Consider the following 27236-nt stretch of genomic DNA (forward strand, 5'->3'; position numbering starts at 1 on the left):
TGTATCCCTTTAAACGTCTGACACACAGTTTTTTGTTCATGGAGCACGAGCAGCAGGTCAGTCCAGGCCGCCTCCATCTTCAGTCCATGTCAGTGAAAGCAGACGAGTGTGTGGAGCAGAGAGCGAGCACAAGACTGGCACCAAAACACCCAGACTACCACGGCACACCCATGAGACACAGACGCACACAAACAACTTGTCATCCACATGATACTGACCAGCTCGCTGTCATAGTAATTGTCCCAGTGGAGTTTGTGTGATTTCTTTGTCATCTGGAAGCAAGGCAGAGCGGGTTAAAGGATGCAATGATTATACACAAGAACACGCACACGTTCAAGTGACTGAGAAACATCACACACGCGGGTAAAACGTGAGGAAAACAAGCGCCAATACTCACACACGCAAACACACACAAACATCTCCAGAGCAGTAATAAATGAATCAATGATCTTATAGAATTATTCAGCAACAGAACATATCAAAATCTACCTTTTACTGTCAAGTATCAACAGTAAAAAGTCCTCCATTACAAATACTACTCACGTACGTTAAAAAAAAAAGGGTCACTGATGTGAAAGTGGAATTCTACAGTTTAAGCTGTTTAAGTTTATTTAACTTCATTATATTCTCTAATATTGCATTAACACCACACGTGAAGAACAATTTGAAGACCTGCTAGCTCAGGACCTGCCACCAGTGAGTTTCATTCATTGGATTTTGCGAAATCCAATGAATGAATCCAAAGTTAAAATGTTTCAACACAAGCCAGCGAAGTGTTTGAAGTTAATTTTGTGTGGCATCATTAGTGCCGTCATGTGTGAGTGACTATAGATTTGTGGGTATTTGCGTCTTTTTCATTATTTTCGTATTTAATCTCATTGCTCCAAAAATTACGTTCGCATTTGGTAATTGGTTCTCTTCCAACTCCCAAAGAAAATATCGGAGGCTTTATATTCTACAGGCGTCACTGTGTTTGGTGTTTGTTAATGAGCAGGTAGTGAAGTGTGGCTCTTTTTTCAACCATTGCTACACTAAGCGAGCGGGGAGAATTAACGTAAACAGAAAAGTTCAAACTGCAAATCAATGAGACAAAACTCACTGTTGTGCGTGATAAAGCCAAACTTAGCTGCTTTCCCCTTGTCCTTAGATATAATGTTATCGTAAAAATATTGATCATAGTTGATTTAAGGATTAAAACCTTTACTACAACACAGAGTTATTGCTCTAATTTCCAGCACAGACACAGCGACAGACTAACACACAGACAAAACAAAATACATCTTTGAGATGGAGAAGATCTAAATATGGATTATCATTTTGACACCATTTGTGTAAGGAACACGTGCCAGAGAGAGAGAGAGAGAGATAGAGTGTGTGTGTGTGTGTTTGTTTGTCAGGAACTCAACTACACAAACACACACACACACACACACACACACACTCAGACAAAAACACGCAACCATCGGCGCCCTCTGCACGAGAGGAAGCAGGTGCCAGATTAACTCCTGAGTATTGCCGTTGCCATGGAAACAGAGCAGCATAGTAACAGGCAGTCGGCAGAGAAGGAGGCGGGGTTGTCGTGGGGATTAAGGAACGACAGAGAAAAAAAATGTTACTTTTTTTGGGGAAACCAAAACTGATGAACAAAGAACAATTTATTTTTCTTCTCGTTTTTGTGGCCTCCCTCGTGTGCTGGCATAGCCAAGTGGGAATATGAATCCTGCAACACATCTGCTGCTGACTGCAAGAGATACATGGGGGCTTTGGGCATGTACACAACATGTAAACACACCCAGCCACACACAGATGAGACACACACAGATGAAGGGCCTGGGTTATTTGTGCTGATCCAATCGACACTTCACAGTGTGTTGGGAAGTGCTCCACTTATTTTTAATGAATAAATAAGATCCGGCAGACAGAGAAGGATGAGGGGAGAAAGAAAAACTGTCATTATATTCAGAGTCTCCATCTCTCTATAAGGCGTCCTGGCTTTTCCAAAAACAATTCATCATTTTCTTAAGAAAATAAAATTATGGTTATTCATTCAAATCTGCTCTGAATTATTTGAAGCACCCAATTAATCTGGACCTCAATGTTTCCTTCACATCACAAATGAAGGCCTCATCTACACTACTGCAGATATTAGTTTGAACTGATATTTTCCCCTCCGGCCAGACGAGGACAGAAAACTACTAAACATACCTAAACAAGCATGCCAGGGCCAGTATTTGGTGATAAACTCAACGATCAACGATTCGTCAAATACCGTAGAAGAACATTGCGAGCATACTCAGTGAGCTTATTCTCCTTTGGCAGTCGATCTTCAAAACAATTATTAGCTAGTAATCAGTTTCTATGTACATGTGAAAAATTAAATAAACAGCAAACAATACAAAAAAGGTTTTATGTGTCAACTAAAGCACAATGTGAAACACAGGAAACACATTTAATTAACAAATCTAAACCAGAAAAACTCAATTAAAATATGCGCTACACATGAATGGACACAAAGTTAACGATTCTCATCTTAATAACACCAATGTTGTTTGAGAAACCGATTGACATTATCTGTCTGGTATCACAATAGAGAAAAAATATCTAGATTCGGATTTACCACATTTTAGTTAATTGGTGTGTGTGTGTGTGTGTGTGTGTGTGTGTGTGTGTGTGTGTGTGTGTGTGTGTGTGTGTGTGTGTGTGTGTGCACGCGGACCTGGTTGAGGTAGTGGTATTCCTCAGGTTTAAGCAGGTGAAAGGACTTCCTCTCATCTTCACTGGCTCCGGCCAACAGGTAGTAGAACACATGGTAGTTCCTTCAGACACACACAAACAACAAAGTTAGAGGTGATGATTCCACCCCACAAAAAGACGTTTCCTGTATTGACTTCTTATATGTCCTTAATTCTCTCAGGGGTGAACTGAGGACATCAGCGTTCAGAGATGACGTCAGAGGAGGTCAACTACCTTCTGCTGGAAGGTTAGAGGTAGAGTATCTTAAAGTTGAAATCTCTCTACCTGCACCCTCTTTTCAAACCAAACCTGCATCATGAAACAAATAAGTCCCACCTCTGACCCGGCAGGCTCACCTTTCAGGTCAGACACACAGTGTGGTGTGTGGGCTGGAGCTGAGGGCCTCTGATTCGCCCTGACAAAAGGCTATGGCTTTGGCCGACGCACTGAAATGTAATTCTATTACAGCTGGAAACCAGCTTCACTTCTCTGCACAGGAAAACTTAGTGCTTGATGGAGGGCTGGAAAGTTAGAAAGACCAGGGAGCACATTGAAGAGTCCCAGAGTGTAACTGATATGCTGCTGTGGAGATGTGTGTTTTTAACTGAAACGTGTACACTATACTTAGGAGATTGAGTAGTAGAGAGGCTTTAATATTAATAGGACACTAAATAATCTGTTTTTAATGTTGATACCAATAGTTTTTTTTTTTACATAAAATGTAATATAAACATAAATATGGATGCCTCAGATTATTTATTTTAAAAGAATTGTTATTATATATATATCACAACTTTAGTATGGACAGTAGACTTTGTCCAAAACGGCCGATAAGGTGATGAAAGAGTTGATTTTGTGCCAAAAATTGCATGAAGAATAATAAGAGGAACAAAATCATTATCTCTATAAGTATGTATTAGTTGTTTTACTCCTGTTGTATTCAAGAGTGTGGTCTTCAAGTATGAGAGCAGGACTTATTGATTTCACTTAAAAATGTCGTAATGCACAAGTCTGTCAAAATTCACCAACCAATAGAAAACCAGAAGTAGTCTGAGGAGAGAATGGTCTGGCCTCTTTGTGTGTGTGTTAGCTTTACTTCTTCAATCGTCCTGTACATGTGGGTACTTCACTTGGTTCGTAGTATAAACAATAAATGTCATTTTATCCCAAAAGTACGTAGCATACACTAAAGCCATTGAGTGAATGAACCGAGTTAAATTACTGCTGGTAAGGCACTCTTAGAGAAGGAAAGCTAACACATCCCAACATGAAATCAATAAGTTCTGCCCAGAACTTGAAAGACTACTGTTGAGTAAAGAAAAACCTGCCTGTTAGCGCAGAGAGCAGAATTATCTTTTGGCTAAAGGGATGTGGTCAAAGCTGCAGCTCATATGAAAGATGTCGAGACTATGGCACCCACGCTGCAGGAAGAGGCCCCATTTTTACCAGTTTAAACTGATACAGTGTGTTAACGGCGGCTCGATGTATATTGCCAAAGCTCGTCAGGCTGTGTTAGACATGTGTTTGGAGTTTCAGTTTGGCAGTGGGTGACCGCTGATGAAGAAGCAGATGGCTCTGGATGGATAATGTGTCATGTTGTTATATTCATAATTTTCCAGAGGAAAACAAATTCATACAGGCATACGAGTCTGTAATATTAATACTGATTAAATTCTGCAGTGACAGTTTTTCAGGAATGTAGCTCTTCCTGTTTACACTGCAGTCATCTAATATGAGTTTTTGAATAATTGCAAAATATCTGGCACATATTCAGTTCTTGGTAGCCTGTAATTTGGGGAAAAGGCATAAATGAGGGAACCAGTGAACTTACGTCGTCCAGCCAGCGGCCAGTTGGACATTGTGTTTTAATGGTAAAATGAGCATGAAGGAGATATTGTGCTTTTACATTGTGCTGTTGGTTGAGGTTTGTTTTAATACTCACTTTCCATTTCTTTCTACCTGTAGAGTGGGCTGTGTTAGCAATGCTGCTTTCGCCCTGGACTCTGGATCATATTAGCTAACAATGATCGATGGATGTCTACATTTATTAATTCTAAATAATAATAATAATAATAATAATAATAACAAGAATACATTTCTTTAACATTGCGAGATTAGGTGTTATTTTCACAGATTTTTCTGAGAATAATTCATGGCTGTTGATGAAATCAGAAAAATTTAGGGGTCTGATATTTATGAGTGTGTATAATCTGGTGCAGATCCAAATAAAAATCCAGATCTAGTGAATCTAAATGTGGTTCCATAAGGGATATACAGCATCCAACCTCACAATGTTTAAGAAAGTGAGAAAAAAAATGTCTGGATCTGTCCCCTGATCAAGATCCACACCAAACTGTAATGCTCTATTCTTTGTGTCATGCCCCACCCCTCAACAAAACTTTATGGAAATTGTATTAGTATTTTTTTGTGTTATCCTGCTAACGAAAAAACTGTCGAAAACATGATATGGCGGACATAAATATGTTTGAATCCTGATGAAAGGCTATCGGTGTGTGTGTACAGGTGGAGTAGATCCAAATAAAAATCCTGATCTAGTGGATTTAAATGTAGGACTGGGCCTTGGCGAAGGTTTGCACTCCACTAAATGCTACGCTAGTTTTCTAGTGGACTATTTTCATGGAATAAAAGTCCCATTATCCGACGTTCTCTACTGTCCCATCAAAGTTTGGAGTCATAAACCCTGACAGCAACCATGGAAAGCTCGGCTCCTTCCCTCACTTCTATTTATTTTTCCTTCACTGGGGTCATTCAGAGGCAACCTGTCACCGAACAGGCTTAAAGATTTAAGATAGTTTGTAGTATATCATCAGCCGCCTCCCCCTCCCACCACCTCACTGTTCCAGGTCTGAGCCGACTGGGAGGTCCAGTCTTGAGTTTCTACCCTATCAATACGGCCGCCAGGGCCTGTCATCAGGATGAAATGGAAACCTGTGGCCGATCAGGGTGAGAGGGATAAGATGACCAGTGGAGGGGTTTACATTGTTTTTTCTTCCCTAAGAAAGACATTTTCTGTACTGTTTTTTCTTTACTGTGAGCTGGTGGAGAAACAAAAAAGGTGTTGGTATTGTCCGAGAAAAAGATGATTTAAAAAATGTTTGTGCAGGGGAAGACTCCTTCATGTGGAGAGGTGACTCAAATGTAGCTGGTTTATATACTGTGTTAAAGTGTGGAGAACGGAGTTGCTGTTAACATTAAATAAAAAACATAGCCAATGTCTTTATGACATTTCTCACAATGTGTATGTCTTCTTCTGTTCCAGGAGATTCCTGATTCTCAATAAAGCTATTTATTAAAATATAATCAAGTCCTGTTTCCATAAATGACCAAAGACTGATGGCTGAGGAAAGGGCAGAAGGTTATTTCTGATGGGCACCTGATATATCTTCATGTTGCAGAGGAAGTGGAGGATGTTTCAGGATTGAGTTTCTTCGATAGAAAACCCTGACACCGGAGATATGGATTTGACATCTTATCTTTGAAACTAGTGGGAATATGGATGTCAGTGTTTCCAATTTCAGATGGAGATTATTTATGGCAGCATCATATCAGCCAGGGTTACTTAGAGTTTATTATTTCTATTTCTTAGAGAATTTTTATCGAAAAGGTAATTTCATGAGGTAGCAGACTCTTGTAGGTGTCAGGTTGATTTACGTCCAAACACATCCCAATTTGGGTCCTTTTAGGATTAACACATGTAAAAAAGCAGGCAGACACTGCCAATTAATGGCCGACTATGTACTAGAGTCACTGTTGTCACCACTCACCTCTCATTGTGCTCCTGATACACAAGGCGTGATTTCTCCAGCAGGTACTTCTCCACATAGGCTCTGAAAACACCACGCACAGTAAGAAACAGCTCCGCTCCCCATTACGTTAACGTATTTCTGTACATGTGAATCATAAGCATATGTGTTTCTCACCCCCTGACAGTGCCACTTTCCTGGTAGTTGACCTGGATGAACTTTCCGAAGCGGCTGGAGTTGTTGTTGTGGGCCGTCTTGGCGTTCCCAAAGGCCTGAGAAGGAAAGAATGGAAAGAGTCACCTCCGGGTCAACGTGTAAGCATAGACACAGGTGATGATTGGCAGGTACAGCAGCTTGACACTGAATAAGACTCCCGGTGAAAATGTCTTTAGCACTGATACGTGCATGGAAAGTTCACATACCATTCTCTAACACTATAGCTGCTTTCAGACATGGACTGAAGGCTGCATATTCCCCTGAACTGATCAAAAGGGACGGTATGTAAGAACACAACTGTCGAGGAAAAGCTCCAGAGGAAAGAATTTAAAAGAATAGAAATATATCACGATGAAGAGGAACTGTCATACACATTGAAGACCTGGAAAAAAGATCTCAACTTGAAGAAACTAAATTGGAGAGTTTGTGGTGATGAGAGCCAATGTTGGTCTCAATGTGCTGTACACAAAAACATGATCTCCTCAGTGAAATTTCTAAATTATCTTCTGCCTCCTGCATGCTTCACTGAGACGCCACCTCTGGCCTAAATGCTCCTGAGATGTTCCTGTTATAAATGCGTGTGATTCTGAGGATCTCCGCATTCTTCATATGTGACTTGACAATCGGGTGCAGAGTTTGTATGAAAACAGCTTTAAATGATTTTCCCAAATAGGACAATCAACAAGCTGTATCTCTGGCACACATTTTAGTCTACAGGGTTTTAAAATACTGAACATGTGTAGGCAAATTTAATGATGGGAACTGAACTCTGGACCAAAATGAAAAAATGTGTTGGTAGAAGAAAAAAAAGTTCCCAATCTATCTCACACACACACAGGCACGTCAACCATGCACTAGACTGCCAAATTCCTATGATGGCAAACACTGCAGAGCTAACACACACACACACACACACACACACACACACACACACACACACACACACACACACACACACACACACACACACACACACACACACACACACACACACACACACACACACACACACACACACACACACACACACACACACACACACACACACACACACACACACAGAGAGAGAGAGAGAGAGAGTCCAGTATTAGAAGCCCCTTGAGGACTTATTCAACCTCTTATTAGGAGAGGAGAGGAGAGGAGAGGAGAGGAAAGTCATTGAAGACTGAAGGGATGGAAGATCATCTAGGACAGAGTAGAAGATGAAAGGGAAGAGGAAAGAGTCACGCAAAGATGAGAAGACAAGACAAAAGATGAGAGGAAAGAAAAAAGAAATTCCACATGAGATTAGGAAGAGGGGGATGATTGGAAAAGAGAAGAAGAAGAAGAAGAAGAAGAAGAAACAATGCAAAGAGGCGTAAAGAGGGAAAGACGAGAAATGTGACAAATTAGAAATAGAAATATTTTCATGTTTCAGCAGTTACAGTTGACAGAAGCAGGCGTGAAGTTTAAAGCTGATGCAGTCAGTATCTGGGAGTTATGATAAATGACTAATAAACAGCAGAGAGAAGGAGAAACGAAGGAGGGAGGGAGGGAGAGAATGAAGTGGGTGTCAGGTAATTGATTGCGGCTGCTGGGTAAACACTAAAGCTCTGGAATAACACGCTTAATAAAAGCAAGAACCTGCTCCTGAACGAAGCTTTGATGATTCATTCAAAAACATCCTCCCACTACCAACACGGCCAACCTGACACTAATTCATCAGGCCCATCAGCAAACAGGCTGAGGACAGTAAAGACAGGGAGGAGAGGTGGATCTTTCTCTTTTTCTGGGTCTTTCCTTTTCTGAGTCTTTCCTCTGCACATTTTCCATCCCTTCATTATCTAATTCTTCAAATCCATCCATCTCTCTTTCCTCTCCTCCACATCCTTATTGAGGGGGGTTTTGAAAATAAAGGCTGAGACACATAAGTCAACCACAGAGAGAGAACGAGTGGACTAACTGTGAAGTTCTCCTTCAACTCCCTCCATCCAAAATGTAAATTGAAACTGCTATTCACATGATAATGATAGAGCTGTTATCCTCAATCATTTCTGGATAAATGCAGGAGAGGCCATTCAGTGGGACCATATTTCCACTTTGCCGTTTTTGGTGGCACAGACAGAGAATAGAGAGGGTTGTGTGTGTGTGTGTGTGTGTGTGTGTGTGTGTGTGTGTGTGTGTGTGTGTGTGTGTGTGTGTGTGTGTGTGTGTGTGTGTGTGTGTGTGTTAAACAAGAACATTTGTGTATAGACTCAAAAGTAAAAGAAAAGGAAGAATACAAAGGAAGATCAGGGTGAGCCTGAATAAAACAAAACATCCAGCAGTTTCAACTTTATCTTACTTTCCTTTCTCTTTCCCCCACATTCGGACTATAGTTTCTAATCAGGAAAAAACAGAGACCTTCTTTCTAAGGAGAACAGCACATGGCCTCAAAACAGATACGGGTATATTTATGTTCAAGTGAAACAGGGTAGGGGGCAGTCAGGCAACACAACTTTAAAATCTAATGGTTTATATTTCCTATTTCATACTGTAAGACAGTGATTTTTCAAAGCAGGAATTCAACCATTCAATAACTATCATTAAATCACTCTTGACACAATGCTTAGATTTTTGTTTGGAAACAAAGCAAACTTAGCTGGGGGTAACATATCAGTTTAACACATTTGCAGTTCCCACAGACTTCAAGGACTACATTTGAATTTTAAATCTTACATGACTCAATACAAACTGAATTAACCCCAGCCCTCGGTGCATATATACAGCCTGTTGTGCCATATGGAGTCCAGAAATCACCAGCATGAGAGTGATAAAAACAGCTCACTATTGCATCCATTTACACAAATCAAAGAAACAGTGCTTAACCAGCCATATGTTAGATTTCATGCTGAATGAAATGTGAAAACCCTGAGGCTTAATCATGCTGTGCATATGTGTGTGTGTGTCCTTATGTCCAAATGGAAGCATAGGCCTGATACTGACAGTATGTTAATTTATGCTTATGCACTATGTTAGCCCCCGTGGGCTCTTCCACGCTGTCATATTACGTTAGCCAGTTGTTTCCTCTGCCGCTGCACAAAACCCCAGCTCCTCAAAGGAAGCAAAGAGTGGTGCTGCTATTTTAGAAGAGGATTTAGCATGTTAAGTGTTGAGGGGAGCGGGTAGATCGAAGCCAGGCCGTTAATTAGCATGTCAAGACTTTCCTAAAGGCAGGAACTAAAATCCGCTCAAACACAAATGCCCATAACCTTTTGCTCTCTTCCTCACTCTCTCTTTCCTCCACTTTCTCCCGAGTACAGCGGCAGCATTTCCCTAAACACACTCAGAAACTGTTAGCTGACCTAGTTTATAATAAACAAGTGTAGCTGTGCCAAACGATGGCTGGGCTCTCTTCCATTAGCTCTTTTTTTGTTTCATGGACAGCTGAGTGGTTCAAATTATTGATGCTGGCTGCAGAGCGCTGATGCCCAGCTGATGGAGACGGCTTGTCTCAGGAGTTTTTTGTTTTGTTTTTATTATATTTTGTGTTTGCTTGAATACAGGTCAGAGGAAGCTGACATTATGTGAAGGACGTGGGTAAGAGCTAAGGTGTATTCACAACTGAAAGTCCAAGCCAAGATTCATGTCTTTGTTACATTGTCTACATTTGATCGGGTTAGTTTGAGTTTCACATTGTAATAAATGGACCGCATGAAATAACCTACGCGTGCTGCTGTATGGTTCGTAGAAGGGTGTGCGTCTGACGTCTGTGTGTTGTCAATTTGACAATCACTGAAATATCATTATAGTATTATCACCATCAAAGTGAATGTCTTTGTCAAACATTAAATGGCTCGAGGCAAGCACTTCAGGGAATCCTTTGAATCAATTCTTCTTCATTTTGTTATAGTGTTTAACCTAAAATAATAAAGGTTTTAAACCCCTTCAAAGACGTCCTCCATAGCTAGACAGCTTATCAGCAGTGAACTCTGGGGGTGGCTCCTTTCAGGCCTCTACAACAGGTAGATCTTAATAGATCTTAATAGAAATATCATTATTATTCAACAAATTATTTTTCCATCTCAAAATCTGCGGCCTACATTATCCATTATCCAACTTGACTACCAACAAATTGTTATGCTAGCGGTGGTTGATATAGTTACGGAGTATTGGTAAATACATTTCTGTCTTCCTGCAAACTGGCAGATTCTTTTTTAGCCCCAAATGACAGTGACTCATCTGACATCACTTGAGGTCTTTTCAAGATACATCATATCAACTTCTTCAAACAGTAACACTCTGGACATTTTTCACACAAATGTCATCAGAATGGTCCCCATAGCTTTCCAGACTGGCATTTTACACTCACGGTGTGAGCAGTCAGGCTGTGGCTGACGATCAGATCGTACAGTCTGAGCACATAAATCTTGTACAGCATGAGTTGGAATTCAACAGCCTTTTTTTTTAATTGTCTAGTGCATGCTTAGCTAAAGGTGATGTGATGACAGCTCTCTCAAGTGCCAGACTTGTTCTTTCTACATACTGGGCTCCACTCTAGGCAATAGCGTATATAATCACGCAAAAACCAGCAAGTTGTTGGTGACCAACAGATTGATTTCCTGATGAGGAAGTCATCATAACAGTGTGTACAGCATGTACACTACATATACAAATCACATTGCAGATATACTTACACAGGGCTGTACAGTGTGACATACACATAGCACATGGTACAAAAATGAACTATTGTACGAATTCACAGCTGCATCACCTGTTGGATTCAGTGTTTTGTGTGTGTGTTTTAAACACAATCGCTTATGTGAGTGCACTGTGATCTGAGTGTTTGTGTACTTTCAAAGCGTGAGGTGCTTTGATGATATATTTGACCTAATAGTTTAGTCTGCATGGTGAGTAAAAACCATGTCCCAGTCTGTGGAGAGTCCATACATCAAACACCAACTCACACAACTGATTCTGATCAATCCTTTTTCTTTCTCAGCGTGTTGAGCTAGCTAGCACGGACAGAGAAGTTAAAAACATTCATTACTGATCTATGATGAAAGAAAATAAAGAGATATGTTCATATCATAAATCAAACATGCAACATGGAGCCATCGTGTGTTGTAGATCTCGGACTCCACGGGCCATTTTTACGTTTACTATTATCAATTATCATTATTAAACAAGAGTTCCTCTCACGGACGATGAGCCAAAACCTTTGGGTCAATCTCATCACCTCTGTCCGTCTATGTTTTATTCATGTTTCAAGTTGCATGTGGAGCAGAGGAACTGCCTTAAAAACAGTCTCTCAGAATGATTTCATGCTGTGTGGATTCTCCCTCAGGGTCATCGGAGTCTGTTTTTAGACCCAGAGATGTGTCAGGCTTTACTACTTCCATGTTCACAGGGGCGCTCGCAGCTCAGTAAGATGACATCACATTGCATTCCTCCGCTAACAGATGCAGCATAGCCTCACATGGCAAGCTGTGAAAACAGACCGGACTGGGCGTGTGTGTGTTTGTGTGTGTGTGTGTGTGTGTGTGTGTCTGGCTTCAACACCAGCCCTTTGCCTGGGTCTGTGGCCCGGCTCGAAAACACACAAACTCGCAGGAGAGCAGGTGGTTGTGAAGAGCGCAGTCCTTCACAGCAGCAGGTTTTAACATTCATAAAATAGGAGACATGCCAACATCCTGTGTGTGTGTGTGTGTGTGTGTGTGTGTGTGTGTGTGTGTGTGTGTGTGTGTGTGTGTGTGTGTGTGTGTGTGTGTGTGTGTGTGTGTGTGTGTGTGTGTGTGTGGGTGTGTGTGTGTGTGTGTTTGTGTGTGTGTGTGTGTGTGTTTATATATTCACGTCAGGTGCCCTACCTCCTTAATCCCTTACAGACACACTCAATAATGAACTGGTAAACTACTATCACATGTAGGTGGACGTTCACAAGCTCCATCCACACAACCTTTGTGTTAAAAAACATCTCTGTCCAGACGGGAACAAAACGAAAACTACAAACGCTCAAACAAGCATGCCAGGTGCCAATTAAGTCTACATAAATGATCAATAAAATACCAGAGAAGAACCCTGTGGTCCAAGTACTATGGGGTCAGGCAGATGCCTGTGAAGGCTGATAACGTGGTGCAGTCAGGCTAAATTTTACTGCAAACCTGTGGCAGTGCTGACCAAATGGAGAGAAACCCGTATATAGTTGCCGTTGTTTTGTTTCTGGCACATGGTCATTACACAAAGCGACCATGTGGATGCATGAAATAGAATAAAATGTTACATCATCATTCCCCTTACTCTCTGTTTTACTTTTACACACAGAGACTCAGAAACAGGAGGTTTTGAAAATCTGCACTTTGAAAGGCGTTTGTAAATATCTAACTTTTTGTCTCATGTCGTGTGGACTAAATGATTCGAGAAATGCACATGTGTGAGCGAGTGTAAGTTCTAAAAAGGACTCTACATAATGTGGACACAGCTAATGAGGTCAAGTCGGTCAGAATGTCCTTTCTTTGCATCTCATCTATTTATCTTTCTCTCTGTGCATCCCTGTAACATCTCACTCCCCGGACTATGTGTTTTCGCTCAATTCCTTTCCTTCGGACACACAGGATGAGGTCCCTTTCTAGGAAAAGAGGAAAGAAGGGAGGAGGAAGGAGGTGAGAACAGAGGAAGACGAGTACAGTTACGTAATCCTAACAGGTCACACACTGGAGGGTCCTCCTCGTAACAGCAGGCGCAGAAAGGTTAGGATGTGTTTGGTTGACAGAGGAACCGGTGGTGTGGATCATTGTCGCCTCACAGCAAGGTTCCCTGTTTCTGTCACAGTCTAAAGACATGCAGATTGCGTTAGATTAATAGACTCTTAATTGATTGTAAATGTTAATTTGAGTGTGACTGTATGTTGGCTCTGTGATGTGTGGCCTGTCCAGGGTTCACAATGTCAAATTGTTTCATGTCAAACTGTGTTAGCTAGGATTGGCTCACAACCCTCAAAGGATAAGTGTTATAAGAAATGGATGAATATTCACACAAACACACACAGCCGGAGTTTCGTTGTGGTTTCTTACTTCCGGATGCCCCTTTGATATCAAGGGGTTCGTAAATGAATCTGGTGATGACAGGCTGCTGTTAAATAAACCAATGAATAAACTAGCTTCATGGCACCTTAGCGATTAAATAGAAACTTTATTAAACTGTTGTAATTAACACATTATATCTTATTTGTTTAATCCATACAAAGAATAAAGTGTTAAAATGAAGAACAAATATATTGTTGGAGTAGAGCTGGGCGATTAAACGATAGAGATAATTATCGGGATATAAAGTAACTTTTCCTCGACAGAAATATAACACATGGTCGATATAACGTCGATAGAACTCATTATATCCATGTTTGGACAGGCAACACAAATGGCCAATGATAATTGAAAAGCATAGCGCCGAACCAATCATGTGGCCGGAATTGAGTTACAGCCCTGTCAGGTTAGGTTGAGGCACACAGCACCGACTGTAGGAGTAGCAGCACATTTGCTAATGTTTGGGCTGATGCATCGATGTGGACGACGCAGTGACTGAACATAATCATGTTTTCTGCTACGTTCTTCGTTTCGCTGATTTCCACCACTGCATAATTATAACCACTGCTGCTTCAAGACCAGGACAGACGCACATTAAATGTGTGGTCGTCCTAATTCCAAGCCTCTGTTCCTCCTCACTTCCAGATTAGGACTCTAAGCCGTGTTTTAACATCATTCTTGCAGAAGAAGTGATGCTCCATTTACGCAGGAACATAAATTTATGAATTCAGCAGGTTTTTACAAAGATCAGTTCTAAGTGTGAGTGATTAGAAAAAAGCAGAGTAGCAGTCACTTGTTCACTTGAGCAAAGTAATGCGCTTCAGTGCAGTGGTGATGATTTATATCGCGATATATATCGATATTGCGTGATTTTAAAAATATCATTGTTACAAGATTTTTTCGCCCTGCCCTAAGTGGGAGAGAAAATCAGCAAACACACATATATCATACTACATTTTGCAGTTAGTGTTAAAAAAACAATCATTTAATTCGTTTTTTCACACAGAATTAAGCTCTTTATCGCAATAATGGTGAATGTAGAGGGAGTGTACTGTGTTTCGACAGTATCTCTGTTCTAAAAAAACTATATGCAACTACAATTTCCCCTTAATTGACAATTAAAGTTGACTTGAAATCTGTAAAAAAATCAACTGTAAAACTGTACTTTAACACATTAGAGACCATGTAGTGGACTGGCTTCGGTTTCAGCTCTCTGAAGAGCCAGCTTCATCATGGCTCTCCATGTGGTTGTAGTTATTGGCTAATAGTGCCCTGCTATTAATTGACATACTGAGATGGAGGTTTGTTTCATGTGGTGAGCACAGGCAGTTAACGTCCCGGCCAAATGATTGGTGTTTGACATGCTAGGTGAGGATCATCCAGTTGAAATATGCCCACTGTTTATTGTCGAAATGAACCACAAGGAGGTTTATAACATGGGCAACGAGCGGATTTTGGCCTGTGCATCCACAGAAGGGTAGAACAGACACAGCTGTTAATATATCAAATGCTTATTATGAATATACTGTATGCGGTTGCACCCAAGCAAGTGTTAATATACTTTACAGCAGAGAGAAGTACAGCATTGACTGTAAGTGTGTATCAGTGAAGACATAAGATCGGTTAAAGAACAAATGTGAGAAAACATCCAGTGATCCTCATCCAAGCTCGTGTGTCTTAGCCTATTGTGAAAAGAAACAAGCAGTCCTCATTTGGCTCGGCTACTGTGGAAATACTGACACTTTATACAAATGCATAGAACAGTGTCCTCAAGCATTCCTGCTCTACTAGCACAACTGCAGTTACCAAAGCATAGGGCTGAAAACAGTGTGAACTCGCCCTTCCCAACGCACTCACAATGCTGACATGTCACTCACTCCTCAAGTTTTATTTTGAGACTTTGGAGGCAGGGACAGGGACAGTGGCAGATGCTCCCCTCTTTTGATTGGTCTATGATCTTCTTACCACCTTCTGGGCAGCAAAATCATCGAGTACATGTCAGGGAAATGTTGGAGTTGGAGAAAAACGAGGTACATTTAGCCAATTCTTTAATGCAATCAACAGAAGTAAATAGGGGGAAAGGGGTTAGACAGGCTCGTCTAAACAATGTACCCTTGCAAGAATGGTTTTGCGCTGGCAGTTACTGTTATATGCACTCGGATCGTATATGCATGGTTTTTACACGCCTGAATTTTGTGAATAAATAATGGGGATTCAGAACAACATATTGTAGCGATTCAGCCGTGTCTTACTGCATCTACACATTCCTATTCATCCAGAAAGAAGCTGGAGTGGCCATCTGTACAGGATGTGCCTGGATGAGTGTCCACTATTAATCATCCGTAGCTCTTCATTCTCGTGTGTTGTGGTTGTCTCAGGGTCGTCCTTTCAACAGGGGCCCGTTACTCCATTCACTCCCATGCAAGCACACAAATCATGAGCAAACACAGGACACACCTCTGCAAAGAGAAAGTCATGCGAGTTCATATGGTCCAGGAAGCCAGAGACACTGAATAATACATGACAAACACACACACACACACACACACGCACACACACAGAGACAGACATGTTGGATAAAAGAGGTGGACCCCAACTTAGTGTCACAACAAAAGAAAATACAGCGATTATTTTATTGATCAGATGAAATCAAATTTGATCAACATATTTCCCTGTTTTCTGATGTAAAAAGACCAAATGAATAATTTAGAAAATAATGAATCCCTAGTTGCAGCCTTAGTCAAAGACCTTAAACCTAAACTTTGTCTTAAACTGTTGATTCATTCAGCTTATAATCTTTCTTCAAGGTTTTTTCTTACATCATTAAAAAAGCAAGGAAAAAGAGAGAAGTTGGCTTTCACACATCTTGCTGGTCTTGAGCCAGGTTCAATATAGCTACACTACAAACATACAATCTAATGTGTGCTCAATGCCTTTGGTCCACGTGGACAGTTTTTGTTTTTAGTGTTGGAGATGAAAGGAACGACTGTGATACCTGAGCCAAGTTCTGGGTTCAGCAAAATTACATCTTTCGTCAAATATGAATAAAAACATCACATCTCAAGTGTCAGTGTGATTTTTGTTCTGTGCTACCAGTGCCTTAACAAAACCAAAACTTGAATAATGCCGGAGCTAGGACGGGTAGTTGCAATATTACAAAATCTCAAATAAAAAACAAGTATTCTGGGCTCAAGCACTTCATCCCTCCATCGGCACAGTGGTAACAATAAGTGAATTTTTCGGTGAACTATCCCTATAAGAGCATCTTCTTTTCAGTTTGGTTTATTGGCGGGTGGCAACTAAAGTCCCAAAAAGAATTTACGGCATTTACTTTTGTCCTTCTCTTACCCTTTCAGGGGCAGATGCTAAGATCGAAGAGAAAAAAGTTCCTAGGGGACTAGTACTTCGAGGGAGAAAACCAGAACCTTCGGGGAGAAAAGCATGTCCTCCGAAGAGAAATCCTGAATCTACAGAGCGAAAAGCAGCATCTCATGAGAGAAAACCAGGTCCTCCTAAAACTAAAACTCACCAAATTTTGCCTCCTGGTGCAATTTACGTATTTTTGAGTAATTGGAAATGGTCCCGTTTAACCGATCTTCATGTAATTCGGTACAGAAGCGTATAACGACCAGATGAAAAAAAGCATTGAAAGTATGCCATAAGTATTCTAAAATTAACCGGAGGTGCTTTATGTGAGAACACAAATGTTGCAGTGAGTTGCTGTTGTTTTTCCTGCCAGCCCTCTAGTGGAAACTCTGGATAGTGTCCTAGTGAGTCCAGGTGAGAAAACAGCAGGATATTGTCTGGAGGACTCACCATAAGTGACCACAGAAAATCCTGAATTTTGATGAGATACATGACGAGATACTATAATGTACAATGGAGAAAGCCAGTATAAAGCTGGAGAAGATGGCGGCGTGCTCCGTAAAGCTTGACGCGCTTGGTGAAGCGCACAGTGCGAATGATAGAGACAAAGAGAGGAGTGATAGAGACAAAGAGAGGAGTGGTAAATTACTGACAGAGCTGCTAAAAACTGTAAATAAATAACTTTTCATGGTTCAAACATGTAACAGGTGTACTTATGGAGCTGTGCATGGCTCCCAGGTGTCTAGCCGCCTTCTCCTGGCTATGGAACTGTCTGTGATCTCTGCGTCCGTAGTCAGGGACTGTTTATATTAATTAGCGCAAGTCATATCGTCATCCCAGTATTAAGGTATTACATCGCATGTAAGGAATGTCCACCATTTCCTCATATGGTTGAAAATCTAATTGGTTTGCTTAAAGGGATAGTTCACCAAGAAATGAAAATTCATTCACTCATTATCTACAAAACACTGCCGATGAAAGGGTGGGTGACGTGTTTGAGTCAACAAAACACTTAAAGGGCCCATAGGGATTTAATTTGAGGTATTGGTAGCTCTAAGATGATGTATCAGTGGTTTTACATCAAAAGTACTGCTGCAATGTGTATTTTCATGTCCTCTCTTCTGCCTCTCTCTGGAGCTACAGACATTTACTTTGGTAAACATAGCTGTAAGTCACGTTGTTATGTTTGCAGCTATAGAAGAGCAGCCACATATTTACAGTCGGTTACAACAGGATGTTTCTGAAGGGTAAGTTACACCGTCCTCATGTTTGGTCAAGTTTTAGCAGGACACTCGGCCAATGTGGGAGTAACGTCCCGAGTTACAGTAAAGGGTTTCACAGCAGAGTTTCAATACAGAGTAAGAAGTAATGTCTACGTGAATTGATGAAGAGCATTGTGGAAAGAGGTGGCTGCATCCAAACCTGTGACCATGTGTGAGAAAATTACAGTCCAAACCCCAGCCTAACACACATCTGTAGACAGGTTGAGGAAAAGTTAATATAGCATGTGGAGTGTCGGGCCACATCTGGATCTCACTGGCAGGGCTGAACACACAGGCCAAATAAAGGCCTCTTTCCACTGCACAGGACTGTCAACAGACCCTCCACCAGTGAGGAGGGGGAGAGTAAAGGAGGGAAGGAGAGGGAGAGAGATAAAGAGAGAGAGGGGGGGACAGGTACCATAAGGGAAGTATAAGAACTGGGAGAGGACAAGGGAAGGGGAGGAAGAGATAGACAAGTGGCACACAAGGGAAAGGAAGGAGGATGAAGAAGAGAATGACAGAGAAGGCAGAAAGAGACGTTTCCGTATAAGGAAAGTGTCATTTGCACATCAACACACCCCACACTGGACCCACCTCCAGTCACGGTAAGAATAGCTCAACAACGTAAAATATCTTGTCAACAATAAACACATTACTGCTACATTAACGGAACAAAAAGCACTGTAGGTCTCCCCCCTCCTGCTGGTGCTCTGAAAAAGCTTAATTCAACCCATGCAGCATCACACATGCGGCCTCCAAACTCATCTGCCTCCTTTACAAACATAGTCTCATAGACACAAACAAAGAAAGCCATCAACACATCTAGCACTCAGCTATCTACTAATTCAGGAAGTCTCTGTCTGTCTGCGGAACACATATCTCAAGAATCGTTCATCTTATCTGCTTCATATTTGACAGGTGTATTGTTAAGGGCCCAAGTAAGTGCAGTGTCAAATTTGGTGCAATTTGGATATGCGATACGTTCAACAGTGATCAGCGCTCTGAAGCACTAATTGTACAGTTAGGGCTTCTGAAAACTGAGTCCTGAAACCAGTCTTTATTTGCCGTGGCTCAATTTCTGCAGGTCACTTTTAAAGTTTCAGAAAGAAATATGCAACCAGTGTCCCCACATGCCAAAAAAAACTGCCCTTTCCAACAGACAGGTTTATAATGGACACTGCACTAACAGAAAACGACAATAACAACCTCTCAATTCACCCTCCATGTTACTGCCATCTGGACGGACCAACATGACTTCAAAATAAAAAGGGAGGGTGCTGTAGTAGGAGCATTAAAGTCTAAACAAACTGCCTACCTTAACTATCCTGTCTCCAGACACTTGCATTCAACTTGCAACAGAACATTTTACTCCTATGTTTATGTCTGAATATGTAGCTGCAGGCAGCTGGTGGCAAAGCATTATGACTGGAAACATGGGGAAACAATTAGGCTGTCACTGGGGTGGTGAGCCTCAAGGGTCATTGTCTCGAATCGAACCAACACATTGTGGTTGTGTACATTAACACTTTTTATACACTATATTTATGTGGGGCTCTTTTGTGGAGCCGGCGGCATGCAACAGTGCAACATCTATTTTTTCTCTTGTTGTTGAATTTAAAAATGTTGGAATAAAAACCCGACAGAAACACAGGTCTGAAACTCCACGAGATGAAATGTTAATTACTAAGTCAGTTCTGAGCAACTGGCTCAGGAGGAGTGTATGTTTGTGTGCCGGTCATACCTCATAATAGCACTAGTTTCTCGTTACCTGCCTATAGCAAGTTGTGTATGTGTGTGTTACTGGGAGTGTGTTCGGAGCTGGCCGTGAACCTGTAACGCAGCGCAGTGTGACTGACAGAAAATGTGAGATGGCGTTGGAAACTCCCACGACTGTGTTAATCCCTGGAGAGCTGGACTCCTGTGTGTGTATACTGCAGTATGAGATGATTAATTTGGGATTTAAGTGGGAGCGGTGTGTGTCTGATACAGAAGTGTGTAGTATTTAGTGCAAGTGCATGAGTATATCTGTACATGCAAGAGAAGAAGATTTACCTTGTACTTTAAAGATTGTGTGTGACGTCTGTGGCTATATATTCATATAATGCTGATTAATTTATTTGCTGGTTTCAGCTTCAAATATGTATGTGTTTTTGTAAGCTGCACATCCTTTTGAACAAGAAACAAGAAATAAAACAAATGCAACTGAGTCACAAGAATAATATATTTCATTATAAATGGAGCTTCCAGAAAATCCATGTTTTAATGGCTTGCTTTGGTACCAATTATGTAGTCTACTATTGCTCTGTGGTATGTTTGCAATTTATTTTTAGTGCGTACATGCTTGAGCTTTGTTTACTGGGGGGGGTTTACTGGTTAAAACCTCAGGCGTTTCCTCTCTCTCATCTTCTTTTCCCCCTCCAATATAGTCACTTCATTAACTCTTCAAGAAGAGTTAACTCTTTCTTTCCTCATCAACAACAAACTCTTTAAATACTCCCGTTTAAAAAAGATACACAACAGAATGTAGGCGCTTATGCAACATCTCTGTCAGGGTTACAAATTCAACACAGTTAAATATGAATTCAAACGTTCACTTCAAGCATGTGTAGAACTAAATTTTCTTGTTGTGCACCTTTATTCACTATGGGCCTGTTAGTCCTTTTTTAACCCTGTAAATCTATATATCTAAAGGACATAGTTTCCTCCAACAGTACTCACTAAAGAAGATTAACTACTTCCCCTTTCCCTCTTTGACTTTTCCAACCACTCCAAATGTTATCACGACCCTCTCAGCGTCACATTTCACTGTAAACCTTGGATTACTTGCTCTCTGCGCCCCAAAGAGCTCAGCTAAGTGTAACCAGGAGAGTTAGAGTTAAGATACTGATAAATCATGCAAGGTATGATGAAACGCTTTTACAAAGATAGGAAACATAGACAAGGGACACAGCCTTAAAATCTGTTGTACAAAGTTGTACAAAGAAACACACGGTTTGTTTTGTCTGAAAGGTCAACTAGAATGACTGCCATGTGGTTGTATGCTACCACCAACCAGTGCAGTTTCAGTCTACATAAAGTTTTTCCCAGACTGGTATAAGGTGACTCTGACCTTAAGAAAACTCTGACTGATCTTTGGAGAGCAGTCTGCGCATTAACAGTATGTTGGCAAATCTTAACTCACGACCTCTGCCAGATGTTGAGCCCTTTGTCAGCTCTCTCGTTCCTCTGAATCAAGCCTGTTGGGCAATGCAGTGGTGAAGTGATGTGGCCAACTCAAGGAGCTCGTCCAGCATCAAGGCCATGTAAGAGAGACTCCCATTTCATTGTGACTAGAGACTGATATGGAATGTTATTCGCAGTCACTCAAGCATGACGTTTCTGACATAGAGGAAACGTAACAAATCGCAGGAGTTGTTTTTTTCCAGAGTTTTTGGGTTGGTAGACATGCCAGATACCCAAATTAACGTGTAGAAGCACTAAAAGTGGAATTTCTTGATATGTCCCCGTTAAAGAAAAATTCAGTCTCACTGAGCTTTGGAGAAAAATGCACAGAGCTTCCAATATTCTCCAGAAATCATCCAAAGTGGCTGCATGCGAGAATGCAAATGTTTGAGTCAGCTGCCTGGACATTCTGTGGAGTTTCTCCTGCCAGCCACTGTGAGAACACAGGATTCACCAAGAGAGAGCGTTGGCGTGTTGATGACGCGATGAACGCAAAACTGAAAAAAGGACATGAACCTATCTCATGGTGAATGCCGATGCCAGTGTTGATATGACGTAAACAAAAACACAAGATCTCCGCAGTGGAATCTATACGTAACTTCCTGCCTCCTACATGCAAACTCAGGACAGTTTCTGGACTTCACAGCTGAAAATGCCTTCCAATTCTTGGATTATATTTCATATCTGATTTGCACAGAAAAATAAAGAAATAGTATTAACCTGTGCATCTGTTGTCTTGGTGCTGCTGCAGAGAGAACATTATCTTAAAAGACTAAATACCAGTGTTGGCAGCGTTTAGCTGAGCATCTTACCATATTAAGATCAAGCCTTTCTCGAGGCAAAAAACACACAGCGTTCAAATAGATAAACATTGTGGATTTACAGCTTTTTGTGGCCAATGAATCCAGTTTCCATTTTGGCCATTTCCATATCTACATTGTCCAAAAACAAATGAAATAACTCCAGCCTTAACTGAGAGTCACCTTACGGTTCATAACTCAGTGAACGTTAGGCAGTTCGAGAGCAAAAATGGCAGCACACACGGAATTATGGTCCGACCTCTGAGCTCATGGATTGGGTATTGTGTTACCAAAGTGCCAGGTCAAGGACAAGAGGGGAAGTTAGATCAGTGCTCTGTACTACCGGTGGATCTGCCAAATTAATTCAATAAAGGAGAATGGCATTTCCTCCCGCCTTATCTGTGTCTGTCGGGGAAGGAAACATCGGAGGGAGAGAGCGCTCTCTCCTTTTTGTATTTCAAATTAGCTGGAAAAAATCTCAGGAAACTGAGCTGAACTATTTCTTTCTTCCCTTTGCCTAAACCTCAACATGTCTCCTGTCTCTACTTCTAAGCCTTATTATCTTTTTCATCACTCACTTCTCCTCTCCGTCCCTCCATCTCTTTGTGTCTCCTTTTCAAGTCTGACGTGTGTCAGACTTCAGAGTGATGCTCCGGCAGCAGCAACCTGGCCTATTTTTACAACAGGCTGCAGCCACCGATGCCGCAGAAATGCACGGTGCCGATGTGAACATTCCAGCAGGCCATTGGAGCACTCACCACATGTGATTGAAAAACAAACACACACATACTATATATGCTCACACAAACAAAACACACACACACACTCTGAGTCATGAGTGGAAAACCTCAGGATCCTAACAACAAAACTCTTTGCTCATTTAGGGTCAATCCACAATTAACTGTAAAATAACAGCTTTGCCACAGGATCATCTAAACTGCTGCAAATGAACAGCCCTGTCATGACGGAGCAGCCACGCATCTATGTGAGTATGTACCATGATGAAATCACACAGTTCACTCTGTCTGTGTAACTGATGTGGAGACATTTCTGGACATTTTTCCTATTAGAACCAATGGCAGTTTCCGGTCCACCTCACCATCAGTATCCAACATTTACAACAGTAAAGGCTCACTTTATGTCTAAAATGTCAAAAACATTTAAAGTCGTTTTCGTACTAATACTACTATACAAATACTTTGTCGTTGTACTGTTGATGTTAAAGGCTTCTGGAGTACCCTCCTTCTATTTGTTATACGTACAGGTAATGTAAAACACATACATTAGCTCAAATTAGTCACAGAGGACATATGACATACTATCGTGCAATAGATTTTGTCCATCCATCCATCCATCCATCCATCATTAACACTGCGTATCCTTTGAGGGTTATGGGTGAGTTGGAGCCAATCGCCTCGGATATTGGGCGAGATGCAGGGTACACCCTAGACAGGTCCCCAGCGAATCAAAGGGCTGACAAATAGAAACAAACAACTAAGCACAATCACACCTATGTACAATTTAGTCTCCAGTTAATCTAACCCCAATCTTCATGTTTTTGGAGGAAGCTGGAGGAACCAAGGGAAAAATCACAGAGGCACAGAGAGAACATGTAAACTCTTCCCAGTGGTTTACAAGACCAAGAACAATAACCAATAGTTTAAGTTTCAGACACTGAACACATATTGCTTAGTGAGTGATGTCCAGTTACTCTACACTGCTCATCATCCGTGACCTCTGACCTGTGATTTCCGCCAACGTCAACCAGGGTAGTGATTGTTCAGTGTTTAATGGGAGGAAGCGATAAACAGCCCAGACTGCAGCAGATCTGACCTATTTAACTCCCTAAAAGGACTTCTGCAGGACTCACAGCTCCTAGGGCACTCACACACTTTCTTTATGCCTTTTGTTTACAAGGTGAACAAGCTGCTAAGGAGGTGAGAGGCGACTGGATGTGGCATGAGAACTGCTTTAACCCCTGGAGGAAGTGTTTGTGCTGCACGGCTTCACATCAGCAGAAACAGCTTTCGAGGAGAGTCAAATCTGCGTTACCAGCCTCAACTCGATTTTAGTAAAAACCTCCTGAAACTGGGGCACTGCTCGCTTGAAAGCGACTCTCCCACTCTTCATTATTAAAATGAGGATTTCATCCTACTCCTCTCATCTCCTCTCTTCCTTCGCTCTCCTCTTCCTCTGGTACCCCACCCCCATGTGCCATGAGCCTGCAGGGCTGTGGTGGAGTGGGTGGGATGGAGAGAAGATAAAGGCTGTGGGAGGCTGGGTGCTGCATCAGAGAGCTTTCATCTTCTCTCTGCGGGGCTGTTGTATCATTGGGAACACACAGTGAGCATCTGCCGGGATACAACAGAGCAAGGACACCAGGACTATGCACCCGACCCATCACTCCCTGCAGTTAGAACATATTACTAAGGACACTATTTCAGAAATACTATGATATATTATATATATATTTTCAAAGAAGCACAACATACAAAAAAAAAAGATCAGTGCAGTTAAAATTAATTTTAGTGCAAGATTATTTTTGATTTAAGGTTGATAAAATAATGATTAAATTGAATTCAACTCATTTAGCTTGTGGTTACGATAGCTAACTTCTATGTGTATCCTCCCCATGAAGAGAGAGACAGAGCTGGGATCGGGAAAAGTAAAGTAAAAGGAGACGGTAAACGACCAATTCATAGGAAGAAAGAGCATGAATACAACACTCTTTGCTTTGTCAGGTGAGTTCAGTGCAGCTTTGTACACAAGAGCATCAAACACAGCACTGGCACACACACACACACACACACACACACACACACACACACACACACACACACACACACACACACACACACACACACACACACACACACACACACACACACACACACACACACACACACACACACACACACACACACACGTATACATTGCATGACAAAAACTATAGGAACATGTTCTAACTACAACGAGCCACTCCCAGCAGTCTTATTCACCCACCCACTCACACGCTGAAAGGCACATCTGCACCGTTCATCCCATCATTCACTCATTCATTCATCTTCATTGGGATATTTGGAGAGAAGAGGTGGTATGTGTGTGTGTGTGTGCGTGTGTGTGTGTGTGTGTGTGTGTGTGTGTGTGTGTGTATCTCCAAAGGCCTGTTGAAACCTGATGGATGAGGCTTCATGTGTAAAGTGTTTTGTTAACATGCAAAAAGATAAAAAGATAATGAATTCAGATAAAAGCTGCTGCAGAGATCATGTGATTTTCTATACAACACACAGACACCAGTGTCGGCTCTTATCACCATAACATTTCTAGACATCTTCATCTGTGTCTTCGGTGTGTAGGACTTAGAATTTTTCTCCTGACTTTCTACAGGTTTTATACCAGGAGGCCAGGCGGATAAAGTCATCAGATAATAATTTAATAATATATAATACTGTATTATAATAATAATAATCTTCAGGCTCTCAATGGATTGCGTTCACACATGCACCTCCTCTGGAAAAAGTGCGGCGAATCTCTGAAGCTCAGTGCATGTCTGAAAGCAGAGACTCACAAAGACGCACATAAACAGAAATCTGCCATAGGAGAAAATTAGCAAAAATCTGCCATTTTAAAACACATGTCCAGTCATGTACCCATATCACGTATGTTTTAACAGTCAAGTAGCCTGTAAAAAAAAAAAACTACGGCCACGCCAGCCCGCAAATCACTTTCTGTGAACAGATCAGAGATTTCAGACGTGAATCAGTACACTAACCTGTGGTCACAAAAAAAGTTAATTCAGATGTCAGATGACTTGTTACATGTTGGGACAACCTTCTTCTACTAAGTGACACAGATTTATCTCTTAAGCAGGAGTGGCAGGATAAAAAAGCTCAACGCTTGTGCACGGATTCACAGTTGTAATTACTATAGCTGAGAAGTGAATATAAACTAGTAGGGTTTCAGCTGCACAGCTCAACACAACAGGGGTCTCCCCACAAAGCCGGAGCTGCCACAAGAAAGAACATCCTTGGTAATGGACTCCACTACAGCACGAATAACTCAAAGCCAAAACAGGGAAAAAAAACGAAAGACTTTAATCTAGAACTACAGCAAATTTTTTATGTAAAGCTTTATTCACATAATTGCATTAAAGCAGAAAATCTACTCCCACCATAGAAGAGGTATAAATAATTTAGTTTTAAGTTATAAACATTTTTGGCCTTACTTTTATAAACTGTCATTGTATATTTCAAAGTGTTTCCAGCACAGACAGAGATTCAAATTTCCACATGTGATGCATCAGGGTGGAAAATGTTATTTTCTATCAACTCTAAAATCTCTCTCTGAGTTTTGGTCCTCTGTACATCATCATAGGCTGCAGTCATGCACAAAAGCTTCCAATTACAGTGTGAGGCAAACCTTCTCCAGAAACTCACAAACAAAAGCTGGATTTGTTTTCTCTGCAAAGTTAAAATAACTCATCAAAGGGCGGATCACCACCGCAGAATACACAGAGGAAAGGCAATCAGTAATGTACTGGTTCTTGTATGTTAGAGAGGGGAGCACAACATGAGACAGATGCAAATTTAAACAACACGAAATCTTTCTGGGAAAGAAATAGTGAGCAACAGAAACTTCACATCGTCTTAAAGGAGAAATATCACAATTTGAAATAGAACACCCCTTAAATTTGATCAATGATGCTTAATCAGATTAAACCCCTGCTTGATTCATGACACTGCAGTTAACAGATTCAAATAGAAAAGATCCCTTGCGCAGATCCAGTTTGCTAAATTGCTGCCATCAGCCCAGATGGCCTCGAGTCTAACTAAGACT

At 41.3% G+C, this 27236-nt stretch overlaps 1 protein-coding gene across 6 annotated transcripts in view; it reads right to left on the reverse strand.

Annotated features, from left to right (window-relative positions):
• Positions 1 to 27236, reverse strand: part of LOC128444636 (unconventional myosin-IXAa) — a 136614-nt gene that overhangs the window by 63905 nt on the left and 45473 nt on the right. For 4 of the 6 annotated variants that reach the window (XM_053427209.1, XM_053427205.1, XM_053427206.1 and 1 more), the window contains exons 3-6: positions 6675 to 6769; positions 6519 to 6581; positions 2717 to 2816; positions 219 to 272 (exon numbers count right to left, since the gene is read on the reverse strand). In XM_053427209.1, the coding sequence (XP_053283184.1) occupies positions 219 to 272; positions 2717 to 2816; positions 6519 to 6581; positions 6675 to 6769 (312 nt within the window). The remainder of the gene's footprint in view (positions 1 to 218; positions 273 to 2716; positions 2817 to 6518; positions 6582 to 6674; positions 6770 to 27236) is intronic. The other 2 variants (XM_053427208.1, XM_053427207.1) reach the window with 1 other exon arrangement.

This window comes from Pleuronectes platessa, chromosome 7 (genome assembly GCF_947347685.1).
Source record: "Pleuronectes platessa chromosome 7, fPlePla1.1, whole genome shotgun sequence".
Classification (NCBI taxonomy): Eukaryota; Metazoa; Chordata; class Actinopteri; order Pleuronectiformes; family Pleuronectidae; genus Pleuronectes; species Pleuronectes platessa.